Source organism: Lactuca sativa, chromosome 5 (genome assembly GCF_002870075.4).
Source record: "Lactuca sativa cultivar Salinas chromosome 5, Lsat_Salinas_v11, whole genome shotgun sequence".
NCBI classification, from domain to species: domain Eukaryota; kingdom Viridiplantae; phylum Streptophyta; class Magnoliopsida; order Asterales; family Asteraceae; genus Lactuca; species Lactuca sativa.
Window position 1 is genome coordinate 315,930,839 of NC_056627.2, and position 23,038 is coordinate 315,953,876.

At 32.4% G+C, this 23,038-nt stretch overlaps 1 protein-coding gene across 16 annotated transcripts; it reads right to left on the minus strand.

Moving 5' to 3' along the window:
- Positions 1-551: 551 nt before the first annotated feature.
- On the minus strand, positions 552-22,245 carry LOC111904950 (protein FAR-RED ELONGATED HYPOCOTYL 3-like). 16 transcript variants are annotated; one of them, XR_008223276.1, is made up of 19 exons: positions 21,252-21,273; positions 20,828-21,028; positions 20,624-20,700; positions 20,385-20,472; positions 18,700-19,325; positions 18,512-18,604; positions 18,376-18,434; positions 17,840-17,957; positions 17,670-17,748; positions 17,109-17,156; positions 13,313-13,384; positions 12,395-12,545; positions 12,176-12,314; positions 11,167-11,249; positions 7,842-11,086; positions 2,953-7,008; positions 2,631-2,889; positions 1,352-2,554; positions 552-1,282 (listed from the first exon to the last, which is right to left on the minus strand). XR_008223276.1 is itself a non-coding variant. In XM_052763563.1 (7 exons), exons 5-7 carry the CDS (start codon positions 3,012-3,014, stop codon positions 1,907-1,909), a joined length of 969 nt encoding a protein of 322 aa, XP_052619523.1. In that variant the 5' UTR covers positions 3,015-7,008; positions 7,842-11,086; positions 11,167-11,249; positions 12,176-12,314; positions 12,395-14,825; the 3' UTR covers positions 552-1,906. The 16 variants fall into 16 exon arrangements, 1 of the variants encoding a protein (XP_052619523.1); XR_008223274.1 differs by having other exon boundaries at positions 17,109-17,183; XR_008223279.1 differs by lacking the exon at positions 13,313-13,384 and having other exon boundaries at positions 17,109-17,183; positions 17,679-17,748.
- Positions 22,246-23,038: the final 793 nt, after the last annotated feature.

Sequence of the window (23,038 nt, forward strand, 5' to 3'; positions counted from 1 at the left end):
ATTTTGCAACTTAGAAATCTTCGAAGAAGATATTCTATGAAAATTCTATTGAGTGAAGTGAATCTAATGAAAAATGAAGTTCAACAACTTCTTGTTGAATCTCAAAAGCTTTCTGCAAATGACAGCCGTGTAATGTATCATGAAGGCATTATCAATATAGCAGCTAGGTTAGCTGCTTTTGGTCCTTGATATATGTTTGTTGAAGTAAACAACAAGTCGCTATGTTTATGTAGAAGTATTCATAGTAATGGTTATGAATGAGTAAGTAAAACAATTTGTTATGAAGTATTTTAAATGTGTGTTTGTTTTTGGTTGTTTTTGTTTAGGTTGAATTTAATGTACTTCTACAAACATAAGTTTATAATAATATATGAAAAGTGTGGCTACATTTTTATGTTTTTGATTTTGATTGTATATGTATAATCTTTTTTAAAGTTAACATATTTACAATCATATATAATATTAACATATTTAAAACCATCATATCTACAATTTTTAAAACCATCATATCTACAATTTTCAGAGTAACATATCAACAATCATATATAATATTAACAAACTAACAACCACCATCGATAATATTTATAAATATATTACAATCCCCATTACAGTCATCCCAAAAGAAGTTAGAGCACATAAACATATTATATAAATGACCAAATATTCATACTAACACCATTTCCTTAAATCTAAAAACCCAAAAACCCAAATTCCCACCTTTTCACCTTGCAACTTCATCTACTTACCCAGAAGATTCACTTGATACTTTGTGTAATCCAAAGCTTCAATGAGTTTGTCAACATTTATCCAAAAGTTGAATTCGTCAAAAAGCATGATCCTAGCCTCCCAAACAGTAATTTTTGGATTTGATGCAACCATTGAATAGAGTTTCGTGCACATATAACTGTTGGTTGCAAAGTTTAATGTTTTTGGGAAGAAGTTTGTAACAGTGGTTTGATTATGCTCCAAATAAACTTGTTGAACACAAAAAAAAACCCATCTATTTTAACTTTTTTGACAAAGTTCAAGAAATCATTCCAATAAGCAAGCTTGTTTAGACCAACGTCTAAAGGAGCAAACGAGACTAAAGAGTATGCATATGTTGTCGCAACATCATAACCAAAAGAACTTAAGATGGTATGAAATACCTCTGCAGAGAAAGTTTCAACCTCGATGAAGTCTATATAGTCAATGTTGCCTCCAATGTAATCTCGATTTGGGTAGTAGTGGAAACTACCTCCATGGTTTAGCATCATTGTGAAGTACTTTTTGTTTTCCCACCCTGAATGAAGATTGAAAAGAAGATTATATAAGTATTAATAGGATAAGATTTTAACAATAAAGAACATACCATATATGTCGTAAAGATCAAGATAATCCGAGGAGTTCCGAACTACCCAAAGCGATGATTCAGAAGCCATCAATGGATAGTTTTTTTTTCTTTAAGTTTATGGTGATGTTGAGGAGGAATATATAGCGGTAACAATTGGAGTTAGTAGAGTAGGTAATTAATTTTCTGCCATCATTTGCTTCAATAAATATTATAGTCTATTATGGCGGTTGTAGATTTAGGTAATCATGGTATCTATACATTGAAGATGATAATCCTTATCTTCTTATGAATTAATTTTATTTATTTATTTATTTTTTTTTGCATTTTATCAAACAAATCGGTATATATTACCTTCTTTTATTAATTTGATATAAATAAAATAAATATTTTTTTTGTATGTTATAATGAGATTATAATCTTGTTATTATTTATAGTTTTTACATTATATTTTTAGTAATTATTTTTTTTTTCATTTTTTTAAATATAAAATATAAAGTTACTATTAGATGAAAAGCTTTTTATATGAAAGGATTGTTTGTATTTATTGTAATTAAGTCGATTTGACTTCTGCATTTATGAATATTTATATTTTTTATAATTGTTAATTCTGAATAGATTTAAGTAATAAATGAAAGATTTTACTAGGTAATAAAATATTATATATTTCAGAAGATTAGTTGCATATATATACATGTGTAAGTTATAACTAATATTATATTTTTCAATCGCATTAGATTTAATATTTTTAAGTAAAATGATTCTGAATATGTAGTTGATGATTTGAAATAGTCTTAACATATATTTCGGAAGATTAGTGGCATATATATTTATGTGTAAGTTATAACTAATAATATATATTTCAATATAATGTATATTTTTCATCAAAATAAGATGTATAACACACAAATGAGGTTGTGTAAATTTTGCAATACGTTGGTTCAACATGATTCTAGAAATTGTCCATTTGTCAAAAGACATGCTCAAAAGAGTTGCAGAGAAGATGTTGAAGGAAAAAGACATTGGTATATCTCTGAAATATGAGGGAATCCATTTTTCTCTCTTGTTGAACATATCAGCCAACCATTTATTATCCTTCAAATGAAATTCATTCAACATCAAATCCCATTTGTTCTCAAATTCTGATGGTTCAATATTCATATTCCAAACTAGTTGATTTATGCGTTTCTTGAAATCTGAATTTGAAACTAAATCAGCGTCAATCTGTCAAGTTAAATTTGATTTTATTAATATATTTTCATAAGCTATTTTTAATTCAATAAATTAAATTTTTTGTTACCTTTGATGGCATTTTTGACATTATGTGCCACATACATAATCTGTGAGTACATCCTTGAAACACCTTTCCTATTGAAGAAGATAATGCTACATCTATGTCTGACAGAATCATTGTTGGTTTCTTCTTATGTGATGACAAAAAAGCTTCTAATAACCAAGAGTATGATTCAATTGTTTCATCTGATATTAGTCCTACTCCAACATTGATTGTCTTTTCATGATTGTTTATTGCAGTGAAAGGAACAAATATCATATTGTACCTGAAAATAATTGTAAAATGTATCCCTAATTCTATAATATAATTTAATAAATATAAATTTTACCTGTTTGTTCTATATGTAGCACCTGGTTCCTGGTACGTAAATCTTATTTGAGTAATTTCCATTTTTAGCCTTGGACTCGGCGAGTCATAGGTCCGACTCGCCGAGTAGAGACGGGACCCGGGACATGTTTAAGTTGGCGACTCGGCGAGTCCATATCCTGGACTCGGCGAGTCACCGCTGTTTGATGAAACCCTAAGTTTCAGGGGTTTGCACCCTATTTAAGCCCTCATTTCCGCCCTAAGCCAGCCCCCTTCACCCTCAGGAGCTCTCCATACGTTCTAACCCCTTGTTCTTGTGAGTTTGAGGCCTTTTGTGTGTTTTCTTGAAGATTTTGAGAAGGAGGAGGAGTAGATCAAGAGGAAGGGAAGGAAGTCAAGCATCTTTGTGTTCTCTCAGTAATTTCTTGGAGGCATAACTCGTTTTCCCTCTGTTTCTATGCTTGTTACTCCATTAAAGTCCTTCTTGAGCCCTTCCCCAAGCTTGCATGTGCAATATAATTTGTAATAAGCTGATTGGCCTCTAGATCTAGGCATGGTTGAGCTCCAAGAGCTCAGATCTACTGCCTTTACGGACCCATATTACATAAAGACCCTAGATCTACTCATTTGGTGCATTTTGAACCCTAAAACTTTACGTGTTATTCATGCTCTAGGAACCCAGTTCTGTGGATAGCATAAGCTGGATTCAAGCAGAATCCAGCATATAGTGATTGCATGGTAACAACTCGGCGAGTCGTTCATCTGACTCGGCGAGTCTGCTTGCGAGTCTCCGAGTTTGTCCCCTTTTCGTTGTTTGAGTGGGAGTAGTGAGTCACGGGGTGTGACTCAGTGAGTTGGAAGCCAAACTCATCCATGGAGGAACTCGACGAGTCAATGCCCTGACTCGGCGAGTTCAAGGCAATCTCCTTAGATCAAGAACAAACTCGGCGAGTTGTTCATACAACTCGGCGAGTCGCAGCATATGTGTTCTTCGGATGAAGATGAACTCGGCGAGTTGTTCATACAACTCGGCGAGTAAGATGAAGGACTTGAACCTCAATTTAGAAGGAGAACTCGTCGAGTCAACGTCTAACTCGACGAGTAGGGACGAGATCCAGGGCAATCGATTGGATAGGGACTCGGCGAGTTGGAGAGCCAACTCGGCGAGTCGGGTCAACTAAAAGTTGACTCTGACTTTGACTTATGACATGATCAGGGGTAAAATGGTCATTTTACCCAAAGGACAGTTAGCAGTGATTGATTGAGTATGTTGTGGGAGTTGCAGCCGGAGGATTTCCGGAGCAGCAGCAGCAGTAGGCAGTCAGTTCCCGACCAGACCAGCAGCTACTTCGGGGTGAGTTACCTTCCAGTAGCAGTGGGTCTACGGCCACAATGTCGGCCCACCAGTAGGAGTTGTATGTGGATGATTGTCTCCGTGATATTCATCTAGGGTTACTACTACCTGTTCCATGCTTATGTGCTAGTATGATGTGATGCTATGTGTTAGTGGTAGTAGGGGAGATAGTCCCAAGACATCCGGTCAATAGGGCCGAAGGGGTAGTTATACCCAGCCATGCTAGATAGATTCTGATACTGTGGTACATGTTATGTGGTAGTAGTAGAGGGGAGAAGTAGTCTCCAGTATCCGGTCGAGAGGACCGAAGGGGAGGCCAGCACCCAGGTATGCTAGGCAACATCCGGTCCAAAGGACCGAAGGGGTAGGTCGAGCACCCAGATATGCCTGACGATAAATGTATGTTATGTGATTATTATGGTATGTGGTACAGTGGGGGAACTCACTAAACTTTGTGCTTACGTTTTTTAGTTGTTGTTTCAGGTACCTCTTCAGCCAAGGGGAAGGAGCAGGCTCGGTAGCAGCATATCACACACTTTTGTTTCCGCAGTTATGAGTTTATTCTAGGATTGATACTCTGATATTTTGGTTGTTTAAATGTTGTGGATTTCAATTTGGTTTTCAATGTAAAATGGTTTAATTATACAATGTTTTAATTATTAATGATTTCCAAGTAATGATTTATAAACAAAATTTTTGGACGTGAAAATTGGGTCGTTACAAGTTGGTATCAGAGCCTTGGTTTGAGGGATTCGGACACACCTTCGGGGGGTGTCTGAACTCAAATCGAGGGATTGAAAGATTTTCTAAAGGAAAATGTTTTCAAAAAAAAATGAGAAAATAGTTTTGAGAAAGAACGAAGTGTGTGATGTGCGCGACCGGCCGAGCTCAAGTAAGTATTCCCCAAAGTACCCATACAAGTTTATGTTATATTTATCAGCTTTTGTAGAACAGAATGCTAGAATATGACTAAGGATCTAGGAACGATGCCTTATGTGCCTGCTTTATGTGTTTTAGCTGTATAAAAAAAAATTGCATGATAGAGTCGAGTAGACAGCAATAGGATAGCCTGTTAGGTTATGCCTGATACTATGAGTTTAGCTCTGTATGCTAGATTAGTTCTTCTCTATGAGAGCAGATTTGCTTGAAATTGTTCCCTTAGCTCGAATGATGGTTGCTTTGTGCTTTGTGGGACTCTGAGTGGTGGGAGTTAGCCATTAGGTGAATACGTCACGTCACATGTGATCAAGGTTGAATAATCTTAGAGTGTTGGATTTGGCCCTATTACACAGCTCTCGTTTGAGTCTAACCGTTGTAGGGATGAACCTGTTACTCGAAGGATTATCCGAGTCTCACCACATGTGATGGTATTCAGGTAATGGTCAATTGGCACTACTAAGAGGCCTTCAGCAGCTGAGGACCTGGTAGGGTGGAGCCTGAGATTTCTCTAGGGCAAGCCTAGGATGAGTATAGTAGTGATCAGCCGTAGTGGAAGGGATCTGGTGGAGTCGAGGCAGTTCTTCGAGAAGATACGGATAGATGTTGAAGGTAGTATGGGCCCGTACTACTGAAAGCAGAGGATCCGTACCCGAGCCAAGGGAGGCCAAGATGAGACCAGGGAACTTGTGGTAGATGTGATCCCTCAAGAAGTATTAGTATCACTAACAGTTATTATTCCTGTATTACAGAATGGTGGTACTACGTTCGAGGCCGATAGATGGCGGTTTAGGAGAGGGGTCAGGTTCGGGATCAGGTTCCGAGCCAGTCGATGAGGGACTACGCGAGTTCATCGCGTCAGAGAGATTACCAGAGGCATCCTTGAGTCGACCCCCATCATCTTTGGGTCGATCAAGGAGAGGATCATCGAGTTGATGGAGGATCACTTTAGGGCGTTCAGGAGCGACATGGCATCTGGCCAGTCGGGGCCTCGCACGCTGTCCTTTAAGGACTTCAGGGGCAGTGGTGCACCGGATTTCCACGGGGTGAAAGACCCCATTGCTGCTAGGCGATGGATTGCAGACATCGAGTCTGCACAGTTGACTAGCTTCTGCCCCTCGGGTCGAAGGTGTGGTATGCAACAGGATGTTTACGGGACCGAGCTTGAGATTGTTGGGAGGCAGTGGGTGACTCGTTGGGAGCCTCAGCTATCGAGACTATGACCTGGTCGGATTTTGTGACCAGGTTCAGGGCGGAGTTTGCGCCGACTGTCGAGCTTCAGCAGCTGGCCAGGGAGTTTTTGGACATGAGACAGACGACAGAGAATGTGGCGGAGATCACCGCCAAGTTCCGGGAGAGGGCACTGCTGGTGCCCCAGTATGCAGGCGATGAGGAGGACCCGCTATCACGACATGCTCCGGGCTGATATCCGGGAGCACGTTAGTTTTTCAGCTTGCCTCACCTTGGACTCTATGATTGCCAGGGCAAGGGAGAGGGAGATAGACTTGGAGCACATCCGGAAACGGAAGGCAGGAGAGGGTCAGTCAGGAAATGCGGCAACAGGAACGGGGACGCTGCAGGAAATGCGGCAAGACGCACGAGGGGGCATGCAGGTTGGGATCATTAGGCTGCTACAAGTGCGGCAAGCCTGGACACTATAGCAGGGATTGCACTGCTCCGGCAGCAGTTATCCAGACGTCTGAGTTGTTGTGTTTCCACTGCAACCAGAGGGGCCACAAGAAGGCCAATTGCCCCCAGTTGACAGTTTCAGCGCCAGCTCCAGCGACCCTGCGGATCACTGATTTTATAAGTACATTGCATAAAATGGTTTTAAAATCATTTTGCATAAAATGGTGTTTGGATAGTATTTGATTGATTTTAAAAGTACATTGCAGAAAATGGTGTTTTAATTATTCTAAACGGTACATCTTAAAAGCAGATTGCACAAAATAGTACACCTATATTGTACTCTTTGAAATATAATTGCAGAAAATGGTATTTGTAATTTTTTTAAAAGTACATAATAAGAAGGGGTGTAACCATTACATATAGTTAAATTCCATAATACCAATATGTAGCAGCCATCCATTTGTACTAAAATGCCTAAACAATTCACAAAAAAGGCATCCTAAAATGGTAACAAAAGAACAAGTGGAAGTATGCTGCAATCAACGGGTGTACTAATTAATGTACATGTAAAAAAAATGCCAAAACATGTTGACAAAAGTGGCAACCTATATCATCCCCACTACACCCCCTTTCTACCTAACCGACTACTCCAAAGTGACTAGGTTTGCAGACGAAGAAGAACCACCATCCTCATTGCCAATGGGGGGCAATGGCTTAATGTAATGAGTTTGGGGCCAAAGATTGTTTCGAGTATGTTTGAAGAGTAACATTCAAGATATTTATCTTTAGAAAAGTATTAATTAATATATACATAAGGTGTTTGATGGATGAAATTAATTCCAATAATTGTAATTTTCACATCCTCATCTAGCTTCAAACACATTTCCTTGGCAATGAAAAATCAACCAAAAATCTACAATAATTTAGACAGCTAGTAACAATCTTTGTTATGATTAATATAATTGTTAGAATGCATAAAATTAGTAATATACCTCATATTCTTTCCAAAGCGATTCATTTTCCTTATCACTGTTGGACAAACATTAGAACTCCATCTTTGACTTTCCTTATTCATGTGGCAAACCTGTTCATAAAAGTATATCTTAGATTTTCAAAGAGGTTAGTCTTAACAAGAAAAAACTTGAAAGGTACAATGTTTTCAAAATGTATTATCCTAATAAGAAAAAAAAAAGTTAAAAGATAACATTTAAATATGTTATATTTCAAAAATAAAATGTTGTCCTAATAATATTAGATTTTCAAAGTGTATTGCTTTAATAAGAAAAAGGTTGAATGGTAGAAGTTTTTAAAGTTACAAAGTCTTAATAGGTGAGATTTTTAAAGAAATATTAAATGAGTCTTAATATGTTAGATATTAGCAGTATAACACTATAATTTAAATAGTAATATTTAAGATAAAGCACATTGTCTTAATATGAAAAAAGATATACAGAAATATGAAAGAAAATTGAAAGTATAATGTTAGTGATGGGAACATAAATCATAGATGCTTAGATTTTCAAAGTACAATGGCTTAATAGTAAAAGATTATAAGAAAAAAAAATCTTTATAGCTATATTTTACAATTGTCTACACATTCAAAATACAATGTTATAATTGTCTAGATTTTTCAAGTATAGTGTCTAAGTAGGGAAAAAATAAAAGTAAAATGTCTAAATATGTTAGATTTTCAAAGTATAAAAGTCAGTGTAAAGTTTTAATGCGGTTAATGCAAATTCCAAATTTACCCTTCCGAGTATATTTTTAAATTATCTTAATACAACATTTATTTTTATTTCAAATATACATGCGTCTCATCCTTAATGGTTGTTTTCGTTTTCACAAATCATTTGTGTTTTCGTGTGTGTGTGTGTATATATATAGGTTAGATTTTAAAAAACATTTTCTTAATAGGAAAAAAAAATAGAAGAAAATATCTTAATAGGCCAGATTAAAAGTACTATGTTGTAGTTGTCTAGATTTCCAAAGTACATTATCTATGTAGGAAAAAAAGTATAATGTCTAATAATATTAGATTTTCCAAGTGTAAAGTTTTAATAAGAAAAAGTTCAAAGGTAAAAAATTTGCAAAGTTTGTTGTCTTAATAAGAAAAGGAAATACAAATTACAACATTTAATTATGTTAGATTTTGAATATAAAATGCTATATATGTTTACCAAAATCAAGCAAGTTCAGATTTTCAAAATAAAGTCTTGATAAAAAAAAAAAAAAATTAAAGCTATAATGCTATAACTAGTAACCAAAAACAAACATGTTTAGTTTGTGGAAGTAGAGTGACTAGGAAAAATAATAAAATTACAGTGTCTTAATAGATTTGATTATGAAAGTATAATGTTTTAATAGAAGGTTATATACCTTTGCATCTAAATAGCATTCAGTTGCAACATACAAACTTATGAGGCCAATATGGAAAGGATTTTTTTATTATTGTTACCTTATTAGACATTTTACATGTATATTTAGTAATCAGCAAAGTACAGTTTGGTTTATTACCTTGTCCGTAACACCTCCCATAACCTTAATGTTTTATCGTATTCAAATACCCTGAAACCATGTGATACTTTTTAATTAGCGAGGGTAGAAGAGTAAATTTACTTGCCTTTTGAGTTGGATCAGAATCCAACAGAAACAGAAAGCAGTTGTGTAATGGGCTGTTGAGTAGTTCCACCAGCTGCCCTATCAAAACAATAATAGACATGTTAGAAACCACAGCTAAGAAACGGAATTGCGGATTCTGGCAGAGTTGGAATTCGAGATTCCATTTCTTGACGTGTTTGGTTGACAATTTGGATGGAACACACTTATGTTGGATTTCTTGAAATTCCATGTTTGATAATCACAGCTAGGAACTGGAATTGTGGATACCGGTGGGATTGGAATTCGAGATTCCATTGAATGGTGCCTTTGGTTGAAAATTCGGACGGAATGCAACTTTGTGAAATTCCTTGGTATTTCATATTTGATGGGCTTGAACCATTTATTTATAGGGGCAGGCAGAAGGAATGCCAGTTTTGATTCATTCCTCCCTCTTTATTAAAAGACCAAAATACCCTTGTTATATATTGAGATAGAGGGAGGACATTTTATAGCGCAAAGAAAGAGTTGAGAGTGCATGCCTTTTTGATCACGGTTGAAATTTGGACCTAATCATTCCAATAAAACACCTGAAAGCTTATGAATCATTTTTCAAGATGAATAATAATGGAGAGAGAGAGAGAGAGAGAGAGAGAGATCACTCATGTTTTGTGAGATAAAAATTCTTTATTTCAATTATTAGCAAAATATTGTGTGTATAATAAATAAATAAATAAATAACACAAAGTAAAATGACTAATTAGATAAAGTAAAATGACTTTTTTTGCCCTTATCTTCATCTTCTAAATCTCCTTCATCTTAAATCATAAAAATCAAACCAAATTCAATCAACACCCAAAAATTAAAGAAGAATCAAGATCCAAAAGTATAAAATAAAAATAATTCTAACCTAACAATCTTTAATCTTTTTAGTTTACTGTTCATGGTTTTTTTAAATAAATTTGTTGGTACCTTGGATCTTAATTTTGTTTTAGTTTTAGCTTAATTGTTGGGTATTGGTTTGATTAGAGTTTAAGATTAAAGTTGAGGAATTTTAGGTTTACAGGATGAAGGATAAAAAAAGAGAGGGACAAAATAGTCATATTTCACTTGGATTTCACAAACATTTTGCAACACCAACAGTTCCACCATGGAGAAAACTTTCAACAAAACTATACTTTACTGACCAATTGTACAGCAAATGAAATATCTTAGATGAAAACCATAAGTTTTGAAATATCACAAGGACGAAATTGTAATTTACTCTATAAATAATAATAGTGGCATGTTACCTGTCAATAACCAAGATCAAAGTTGTAGAATGAGTAAGTCAACAATATATCATTACCTTAAAAACAAAAATAAAATACTTAAATAAAAAAAAAAAAAAAAAAAAAAAACCACATCTGAACTGTATGGTTATTTTCATACCACATCTTTCTCAATCAAACCCTTCCTTTCTCTAATTTCTGTAAACCTTTTTATAAATCGCAATAAATATAATATTTGGGTGATAGAACTTGGAGGGCACAATAGTCATTTACCTGCAATTGGTTTTTGATAGTCATGTACTCTAATGTTTTTAACTGAGACAACATACTGTTGAATGGTATGAATAAGATCCCACTAAGAATGCATAAACCTGGAATTACATGTCATGAACAGATTTAGTTAAAATTAGCCAAAAGGGTCGATGTGTAAATTTCAACAAAATATAAAAACCTCTTTTTGCCCCTATAGAATATTCTCTGTTTTAAAGCGTCTGGATCCATGACTCAGCCTTCATAATCCAAAAAGCTTGACCACTGTATAACATAAATAACATTATTTAATTTATTTTTCTCTTAATTTTTACACATAACAACGTACTTCCATTTTTTTACCAATAGAAGCAATGTACTTTATTCTTTATCCATAATAGCAGCATACTTATACTTTTTATCAATAATAGGAATGTTCTTTTAATTTTTTTTTTAACCATAATAGCAATGAACTTATATTTTCTACCCATAACAGCAACATACTTAAATTTCTTTACTGATAAAAGCAATATACTTTGTTCTGTATCCATAATAGCAGCATATGTATACTTCAACCTGTAATGTAGTTTATTTAATTTTTAGAGAATCTTTTCGGGGGTTAGGGTATAGTTATGCTCCTTAAACATTTATGACAGATAATTTTTTAAGAGAATTGATTTCTTTGTTGAGGTTAAATTATGCTCCTTGAACACGGAAATGGAAGAGATGAAGAAGACATAGGCAAAATGGTCATTTTCATAAATTTAACATATGGGCTGTTTGAAGTTGAGACCCAAAGACCAAACAATACACATTATCACACAATGAAATGAGTACCACATTTTTAAAAAGATTCTATTTTTAGGGACTTAAGGTTTAGTTTTTTGTTGAAATTTCATGGAAATGAAAGAGATTAAGATGACAGGGACAAAATGGTTATTTTCATAAATTTAACATATAGGTGTTTATGAAACCATGAAATCCTTAGATATGATAATTCTGCAATTAGTTTTTCTAAGTACAGTGACTTTATAGGAAAAATAATAAATGTAATATTACTCTAAAAAGATTGATAAATCAATCATTCATATATTATTGTTACAGAACCACTGATATTCGATAATGAAAATTGTTACTAATTGGAAAACAAAATTATCTTCTATTAAAGTAATAAGATATATGATGATAAGGTAAAAAAAAAATTGCAATACCTGATCCCGTTTCTTGTACAGATCACCACCAGAAAGAATGAGATGAAATCCTTACTTTCTTAACATAATTCGTTTGGCTAAAAAAAAAGGTAACAGCAATAAGATGTCTGTTCAAGCACCACAGCTGAATGAAGAGGTCCTGCAAAAAAATTGAAGTTTTTAAACAAACAAAGTTCTCATATATAATATTTTTATTCACAAACAAGAATTGATTATTACCTCATCAGAGATAAGAAAGTACACACAAACACCCTCTCTTTATATTGACCACTTGTTTTTAACATTTCCTTCCCTAATGTCCCAATTCACTGAATAAAAGCACATCTTTTTTTGATTGATTCGACATCAAGTATGTTAATCCCATCATTTCCTGAAGATGATATAAATAAGCACAAGTTTTAGGAACAGAGGGGTATTTCTGGAATTACACAAACAGGGTCGTAGGCTCATATAATCTTTTGTAACCAGTGGATAGAAGAAGGCTGGAATCAATAACCAACTCCCTTATAATATTTGAGATTCAATGGAACTAAAAGTGTAAATTTGTAGTAGCCTTGGAACACAAATTGAAAGTGTGATGCTATCTATAAATGGGCAGATTTTTCAAAGTATGTTATGTTGCAATAAGAAATAAATGGAAGTACAGTGCTATATATAATTGGGTAGAATTTTCAAAGCAGAATGTCCTAATAAGAAAATGATTAACCATATGATTTCAATAAAGAATCTTCTTATCAGTGCAATTGATAAGAAAATGATTAACCATAATACCAGTATCAGAAGGAATCTCTGACAAAAAGCTCAATGTCAAAGTCATCAGCAACTTTAACCATTTATAAATATCAACTGGGGAAACTTATAATATGTAATGTCTGTGGCACACAAAATATGGCTTGTGCAGAAGAGTGATTCACTTGCTCTGTATCACATGCAATTATGAACTTCACACACACACACACACATATATAGTATACAATTGAACTTGTAAGACACACTATAAAATAAGATACAAAACCAAATTGTATCTTATGAGAAGCTGCAAGGGGAAATAAATGAATGGCTTTAAAATGATAAAAATTTTAACTCTTACAACTGTGTGCAACTTTCACTAGGTGTATAATTAGCTGAAAAACATACCGATGGGTATAGTTTCTATACGCAATGGCTCTATGCATCAGTAATAACCTGTTTTAACCACTCATTTGTCACCTACTTGAAAATAAATAAATAAAAACATTTCTCAGAAACATCTAAATCTTTTGATAAATACAACTCCTGCAACATGAATAACACAATGAGATTTAGAAACAGAGAACATTACAAATACAAAAAAAAAAAAAAAAAAAAAAAAAAAAAAAAAAAAAAACATTCTAACGTAACAAAGACTTTGTGTTCTTTATTCTTGGAATCTCAGAAATAAGAAGAGAGGCGATGACACAAACAGGCCCACAAAGAAATCACAACACCTCTTCGTTTGATTAAGATTCAAGACACACTTCTGTTTCTAATTGAGTAAAATTACAAATAACAAATTATCTTTCCCTAATTGAATCTTTAATGGCTCAAAAAGTTTTAATTTGGTTTGGTTTGGTTTGTGATTATTTACTTTTGTCTACATAATTCAATCCAACAACATTTTCACCTGCAAAACAACTCTTTAACTTAATTAAGAAATTTCATCAGACACCTAAAGTGCAGAGTAGGTGATCTAATTCAAAAACCCAACAAAACAAAAGATAAATGGAGGAGAAAAAGAGAAAGAAACCCAGTGAGGGTGTTTGATCTGTTTAAAATTGAATTTTGTACTGTTTAAAATTGTTAATTGCTACCAAAAGAATTTACCATTTTGATGTGCTTCTCCTTAATCTGTCTGCTTTGGCAACTGAAGAATCTCAGTATGTTTAACAAAGAAGAAAGATAAACTGATATGAACATGTATGTATGTATGTATGTATAAGGGAAAATTAGGTAACTTCAATCCACCTTCTGATACACAGATAGCAATAACTGCTTTATTCACCATTTTTTTTTAATAAAAATGGCTCATCATTTCCTGAAGTGAAGATAATAAATAAGCACATGTAATTTAGGCTGATAACTAGCTTGTGTATTACGTATAATATATATTGAGGATTCTTCTCATCCATCTTTTTCCCAAAAAACTCTCTAAATTGTCACATTAGTAGTGTAGTGTAGTTTGTGAGGGTAGAAGAGTAAATTTACTTAATTGTATCAGAATCCACTGGAAACAGAAGATCCATCGTTTTGTTTGAAGTCGTAGTGCAATGAGCAGCCATATCAAAACAATAATAGACATGTTCGAAACCACAGCTAAGAAATGGAATCGCGGATTCCGACAGAGTTGGAATTCGAGATTCCATTTCATGACATGTTTGGTTGATGATTGGGACGGAATTTAGTTCTGGTCGATTTTCTTGAAATTCCATTTTTAGTAATCGCTTCACAGCCAAGAATTGGTTGAAAATTAACCCTGTCAAATTCCTTTTCAACCATTCATGAGGGCAGGTGGTTTCAATTTCATTACTCTTTTTTTTATTAAATGACCAAAATACCCTCCATCACGGTTGAAATTTGGACCTAATCTTTCCTTAAAAAAAAAAAAAAAAAAAAAAAAAAACACTAGAAAACTTGTGATTCCTCTTTCATGATGAATAATGATATTGAAGAGAGATCACTCAAACCCTGTGAAAAAAAAATTGTTTCTTACAAATATTAGCAAAATATTGAGTATAACAAAAAAAAACACAAATAATTAGCAATCAAAATGAGTTTTTTTGCAATGATCGACCCTGGCACTAATGGTGTAAAAAAAATGTTTAAATAAAATGACAGATTAGTTTTAAGTAAAATGACTTTTTACCCTTATCTTCATCTTCTCAATCTCCTTCATCGTAAATCATAAAAACCTAACTAAATTCAATCAAAACCCAAAAAAATTAAAACAAAATCAAGATCCATGGTCTTTTTTTCCCAATTTGTTGGTACCCTGGATCTTAATTTTGTTTTAGTTTTAGTTTTAATATTTGGGTTTTGGTTTGATTGGATTTTCAGATGGAGATTGAGGAATTTTTAGGTTTAGAGGATGAAGGAGAAAAATATGGGGACAAAATAGTCATTTCAATTGAACTTCACAGACATTTTGTAACAGCATTAGTTCCAGGGAAAAACCTTGCAACAAAACTACACTTTATCAACCACTTGTGCAACAAAAGAAATATCTAGATGAAAACCATAAATTTTGAAATATCACAAGGACGAAACTGTAATTTACTCTATAAATAATAATAATAGTAGCAATAACCAAGATGAAAGTTGTAGAACAATTAAGTGAACAATAATATATCATGCAAAAGATAGATAATTTTTTAAGAGAAGTGGTGAATATCTAACATCTGTGTTGTTAAAGTTATTATGCTCCTTAAACATAAAGACAGCTAATTTTTGAAGACAAGTGGTGAATTTTAACATGGAAATGGAAGAGATGAAAAAGACATTGGCAAAATGGTCTTTTTCATAAATTTAACATATAGGCTGTTTGAAGTTGAGACCAAACACATTACACACCATGAAATGAGTATAGTATTTTCAAAAAGATTATTATGTTTTTTAGGGAGTTAGGGTTTAATTTGGCTCCTTCAACATATATGATGATTATTTCTAAGGATCTAGGAGAGAAATTTTGATGAAAATGGAAATGAAAGGGATGAAGATGACAGGGACAAAATGGTCATTTTCATTATTAATTTAACATCTACCCAGGTACCGAAAACATTATGAAACCTTGAAATAAGGACCAAAGATTCCCTTTTGGACCTAAACCACCAACCTGTGACAATAAGAACATGCATGCTGTTTAACTGTAGCAAGACTACTATCTGTTAATACTTATAATCTCTATTATTGTATCCATATTATATAAATTTCATTGAGTAAAAAGAACAGCATGCAAATTTTAACAACCGGACCACAATAATTACATATGTACATAGGGGGAAGGGGGTTTCATGGAAGAGCAAGAGAAAGGCCACTGATATAGACAAGAAAGCATCACTTAATTATAAATTTGACATTAATAACTTTTTAATTAAGTGAACTTTTTAACATAAAAAATAGATTGAATTCTTTGCTAAAAGAAAGCATTTTTTTTATCAAGTCAATCATAGATATAGACACAAATCCAGTAAATATAAGACGCCGTTATCTAGGCAGCACTTATTAAAAAAAAAAAATAGGGTTATTTGCATGCTAAATATCAAACCCATCAGATGTAATATATCAAGAAAAAAAAAAGGAAAAATTAAAACCCAAAATTTACAAAACATGCAAGAATCTGAGCAAAAACTTTGAAACATGGAGAAACATAACAGAAATGAGTATACAACTTCTAAAAGAGGCATGCCAAAGGAGCATGCCAGGTGTCCCCAAATAGAAAAATTCTCCTCTTCATAGAAGTATGGCAGTTTTAGAAAATGTCATACAAATACAAAGCCATTTCACTGCTTAATTAGGTAAATCTTTTTGGAGTATAATGTCCTAAAAAGAAAAAAAAATTGAAAGTTCGATGCTATAAATTAATGGGTAGATTATTCAAACTATAATGTCACAATAAGAAAAAAAGTACAATTTTAATATTGTGTAAATTTTTTAAAGCATAATGCTCTAATAACAAAAAAAAAGATGAAAGTGCAATGCTATAACTGTTGAAACTGAGAAAAAGTTTATATTTACGGATGGTTATATAGAATTGTTATTTTTCCAGAAAACTGTACTTTATGAAAAACTCCATGTCATTCAAGTTTTACTTGATAAAAAAAAATTAAAAAACAGATTGTATCACAGGAAATGTACTTACATAAACAAAACCATGTAATTTTAATGTGAAAATGAGAAACAATGGACTTTAAAAACTTACATGTAACAGGATGATCAAAGGCTTCATGGTCCTTCTGAGAAGGATAAACTGTAGCAATAAGAACATGTTGTTTAACTGTATCAAGAATGAGAAATAAATTTCAGAAGTAAAGAGGAGGGAATAGAATTAGAAATAAATTTCCCCTTATGGCACATGAAAATTTCAGAGATGTTTAATATCAATTAAACAAGATCAAATTATAGCACAAAAGAATGTAATATCAGAAAATGGTACTGCTTTTATGGTATATTATCTTACTACTATAATAAACAATCTAAAACAACATACGCTAAAATAGTACTTTGGAGGAATAGGACATTTTCCATCAAAAATGAATTGTCAAATTATCCATGAGGCAAACTATTTGATGAGCCATGGAACATATTAAAAATAGGTACAACATAAAGATACAAGATGTGGGCTTCTAAATAAAGTCAATGTAAGAATATGTGTATATGAATATGAAATCTAGAGTTGATAAAAAAAAAAAAAAACAATCATGGAACAATTAAAATGCTGTTCAATAAAAAGAATTGACTAAATAACAAATATAATTTGTACCAGGTGTACCAAATAAGTTCTGATGGCGTTTTCATGCAATATTCAACATTTTTTTTTTGATAAAAAAGCACATCAATTCCTGAAGATAAAAAATAAAGCACAGGTTTTAGGAACAGAGGGGTATTTCAGGAAATACACAAACAGGGTCATAGAGCTACCTGTTCACTTACATATTGTTTCCATGCTTTGTCAGGTTGTAATCAGTGGCAATTTGATAAAGCAAGTTCATAATTTCATAACATGAAGGCATAATCACCCAACACCCTTTTTTGAGATTCAATAATGTACCTTTAAACATTAACACAGAAAAGCTAAATAAAAACATAAAAAGCATCAAGTGTTTTATAGTGTTAAGGTTAACTTTGATTCACAGAAGCATCTTCTTTTCCTTTTCTCCACCATAAAAATGTTATGTAGCTTTATTTGGTTTCTAAAACCTTTTCTTGTTGCAGAGTAATGAATGCATTTTGTCAAAGGAATTGGAACTAAGAATAGTAATTAATATAAGGGAACTTGTGGTTCACAGAATATTTTTGAAAAAATCAGCTACACAACACTCAGGGACCAAAAACGTAATATTACTCTAAGAAGATTGATAAATCATTCATCTATTGTTTCCAGAAACATTGATATTCGATAATGAATAGTAAAACAAAATTATCTATTTAATTATTCAGATATGATCTGGTAACAAAAACTGCAATACCTTGATCGATACTTCCTTAACATAATGACCACAACAATAAGATGTGAATGAACAGGTTCCTGCAAAAAATTTAAGTTTTTTTAACAAAATTCTCATATATTAACATTTTTATTCACAAAAGGGAAACGATTATTACCCCATCAGAGATACAGCATCCTCTTGTTTTTAACATTTCAACCCACCAAAGAACACACCATGTGGCATTTCCCTTCCCTGATGTCCCAATTCACTAAATAAAACAACACTTTTCAAAATAAATAAAAGAAATGAATAAATTACAAATATATATATATTTTTTCAAAAAAAAAAAAAAAACAGGTCTACTAAATAACTGCTGAAGGTGTTTTCCATGCAATATTCAACATCTTTATTTGATTGGATCAACATGAAGTGTGTTAATCCCATCATTTCCTGAAGATAATAAATAAACATAAGTTTTAGGTTAGGAACAGATGGGTATTTCTGGAAATACACAAACAGGGTCATAGACTCATATGATCTTTTTGTAATCAGTGGTAATCACCCAGCACCCTTATTTGAGATTCAATGCAATAACCACACACCTTATTGAGCATCAATAATAAGCCTTACTGATTATAAAATACATAAATTTATCATACTCATCAATAAGCCTTACTGATTATAAAATACATAAATTTATCATACTCATCAATAAGCCTTACTGATTATAAAATACAAATGAAAATACAATGTCAAGTTTTGTCCCCCCATGAAGTCTAAAACAAACAACAATTTTGACATGATGTGATTAAGTCCAACTGAGCCACCATAATACCATCTTTTTCCAAAAAAAAAAAAACTTTCTAAATTGTCAAATTAGTAGTGTAGTTTGTGAGGGTAGAAGAGTAAACTTACTTGCCTTTTTGAATTATATCAGAATCCAGTAGAAACAGAAGCAGTTGTTTTGTTTGAAGTAGTTGTGAAATGAGCTGCCATATCAAAACAGTAATAATATACATGTTAGAAACTGCAGCTAAGAAATGGAATCGTGGGTTCCGACAGAATTGGAATTCGAGATTCCATTTCATGACGGGTTTGGTTGACAATTGGGACGGAATTCACTTCTGTTGGATTTTCTTGAAATACTATTTTTAGTAATCGATTTGCAGCCAAGAATTGGAATTGTGGATTCCAAGGAAATTGGAATTCAAGATTCATTCAATGGTGCCATTTGGTTGAAAATTCAGACAGAATTCAACTCTGTCAAATTCCTTAAAATTTCAAATTTGATGGACTTCAACCATTTATGAAGGCAGGTTGGTTTCAATTTCATTACTCTTTTTTTTTATTAAATGACCAAAAAGCCCTTGATCACGGTTGAAATTTGGACCTAATCTTTCCATTAAAAAAAAAGAAGAAAAACAAAACACCAGAAAGCTTGTGATTCATCTTTCATGATGAATAATGATAGTGGAGAGAGATCACTCAAGCCCTGTGAGAAAGAAAAAGATTATATTTTACTGCAAGGTTCGTCTCTGGCGGCATTAAAAAAAAAGGTTTTAAAGTAAAATGACTCTTTTGCCCTAATCTTCATCTTCTCAATCTCCTTCATCTTAAATCATGATAAAAATAAATAAAATAAAATAAAAATTAAAAAAAAAAAAAAAAGAAAAAAAAAGAAACTAACCTAACAACCTTTTGGTTTTCTGTTTTTTTCTTCAGTTTGTTGGTACCCTGGATCTGAATTTTGTTTTAGTTTTAGTTTAATTTTTGGATTTTGGTTTGATTAGAGTTTAAGATAGAGATCGAGGAATTTTAGGTATATAGGATGAAGGAGAAAAAGACGGGGGCAAAAAAGTCATATTTCACTTGGACTTCACTGGCATTTTGCAACACGAGCAGTACCAGGGACAAACCTTGCAACAAAACTATAATTTTATCGACCTCTTGTGCAACAAATGAAATATCTAGATGAAAACCATAACTTTTGAAATATCACAAGGACAAAATTGTAATTTACTCTATAAATAATAATATTGGCATGTTACCTGGCAATAACCAAGATCAAATTTGTAGAACGAGCAAGTCATCAATATATCATGCACATTTGGATTATCATCACCCTCATAGAATGAGCTGTCACAAACCACATTTTAAATAATTTGAAATGTATGGTTATTTTCATATATTCGATAATGAAAATTATCTATTAAGTACTAATTGGAAAACAAAATTATCTTCTATTAAAGTATTAAGATATATGATAAGGTAACAAAAATTGCAATACCTGATCCCATTTCTTGTACAGATCACCACCAGAAAGAATGATATGAAATCCATACTTTCTTAACATAATTCGTTTGGCTAAAATAAAAAGTAACAACAACAATAATCACAGCTGAATGAAGAGGTTCCAACAAAAAAAAATGAAGTTTTTTAACAAAAATCCCATATATAATACTTTTTATTCACAAAAGGGATTGATTATTACCTCATCAGAGATACGAAAGTATACATCAGCACCTCTTTATATTGACCACTTGATTTTAACATTTCAATCCACCATGAGGCATTTCCTTCCCTGATGTAAAGATCTACCAGGCATACTAAATAAGTACTGAAGGTGTTTCTATGCAATATTCAGCATCGTTTTTGATTGATTCAACATGAAGTTAGTTAATCCCATCATTTCCTGCAGATAATATATATATATAAGCACAAGTTTTTAGGAACAGAGGGGTATTTCTGGAAATAAACAAACAAAGTTACAGACTCATATCTTTTGTAATTCAGTGGATAGAAGACGGAAATCACCCAACACCCTTATTTGAGATTCAATGGAACTAAAAACGTATCTTTGTAGTAGCCTTGAAACAAAAAACTCAGCATATAAATTGTTAAAAAAATCACAACACCTCTTGGAAGTATTCCTCATTTGATTAAGATTCAAGCTTACTTTCCTTATGCCCCCAAAAAATCAATTTTCAATCTCTAAAAATCCTGCAGTAAGAAAATTACAAACATAAGTCCATATATTTTTGTAGCAATGACAATCAAAATCTGTTTCAAATATGGAAATTTAACACTTCAGCCTAACCTATATTAATTATAGGCAACTCTTAGTTAGAACCAAATACACTTCTATTTCTAATTGAGTTAAAACTACAAACAATAAATTTTCTTTCCCTGATTGAATCTCTAATAGCTCAATAATTTAATCCAATAACATTAAGACATTTCATCAAACACCTAAAGTGCACAGAAGAAGAATCTACAACTAAACAGTACTTTTTTGGGTTTCAAGACTATTTAAACTTAACTATTGTTGGACCAATCATCTTCATTTGATGGGTGCTTTCTATTAGGTGGCCTGCTTCAAAAAACCAACAAAACAAAAAATAAATGGACGAGAAATAGAAAGAAAAAAGAAAACCAGAAATCGGAGGAGAAAAGAGACAATTAAACTCACAGCCTAGAAATCAGAGGAGAAAGACATGTGCTCGTTTTCTTGATCGATGATGATGGTGAACCAAACTGACATCGGACCAGACGTCATACTACAACTACAAAGAATAAAGGTACAACCCAATAGCCCGATGAATCCATCACAGTGATGAAGGGAGGCCTGAAGATGTTAGCCTAATTCAAAATACCTAACAAAAACAAAACGAAATCAATAAAATACACAAAAAAAAATCAAGAACGTTACCTAACAGAGGAAGAGGGAAACGCAGAGGATTGTTGAACGTCGGGGAATGAAAGAAAGAGGAAACGGTGGTGTCGATAGAAGAAAAAGAACCTCCAAATAAAACCCTCTTCTTCAAAGAAACATGTATCTATGGTGTTTGTAGAGAAGCCAGAGGGACGAGTGAAGAAGGTTATTTTAAGCGCGAATACACCGACCCAACCCTTTCGACTTCCGATTTCTAACGGTTCTTTCTTTAAAACATTTCCATTTATCTTAAACCACCTCACCCTTAAGGCCTTAACTTTTGTTTTTTACTTTTTAAACCACATTTTTATCTTTTACTAAAATCTGGTCCTTACATTTTTTATTCTACGCTTTGACCTGTCTTTTTTTTTTTTATATTACAAATTAGGTCTAAACTTGTTTTTTTTACAACTTTCTTTTTATATGTTTTCTAAAATTTAGGCTTTTTAAAAAAGTTTTTTTTGTTACAACTTTACAAAATTTGATTTTTCACAAATATTCTTTTATTTGTGTTTCACATATGTTTTTTTTAGATTTCTCTGATTTTATAAATTATATTTTTTTTAATTCGTTTTCTATATTCTACAAAAATTATTTTCTACATCTTTGTTTTTTTTTCAAATTATTTTTAAGAAATTAGTATTCTTTAGAAAATTATTTTTTAAAAAGATTTATATCTTCGTTTTTATGCATGTATTCAAAAAAACTGTATTTAAATAATTATTATTTTTAAAATTTTATTTACTATTTTTTACATATTCGTTTTCATGCGTCTATAGTTATAAAAACGTGTAGGAGTTGTGATTTTTTTTTCTTGACATATTTGCTTTTAGAAACCAAAAGATAATCTTTTTAAGGAATGCATTTTTATATTACAGTTAAATATAATCCTACTATAGATGCTTATTGTAGAAACTATATTTTCCGCAAGATATATTATGTCCCATCCAAATTTCTTTGTTTTACAATTTTGGAATGGTGAAAACATTT

Excerpts from the sequence above, each read along its gene's own strand:
- LOC111904950 (XM_052763563.1), bottom strand. The coding sequence starts at position 3,014 with ATGGAAATTACTCAAATAAGATTTACGTACCAGGAACCAGGTGCTACA. Across the intron at positions 2,890-2,952 it reads GCTACATATAGAACAAACAG|GTACAATATGATATTTGTTC; the intron begins GTAAAATTTATA and ends AATTATTTTCAG. Across the intron at positions 2,555-2,630 it reads TGTCAAAAATGCCATCAAAG|ATTGACGCTGATTTAGTTTC; the intron begins GTAACAAAAAAT and ends TTAACTTGACAG.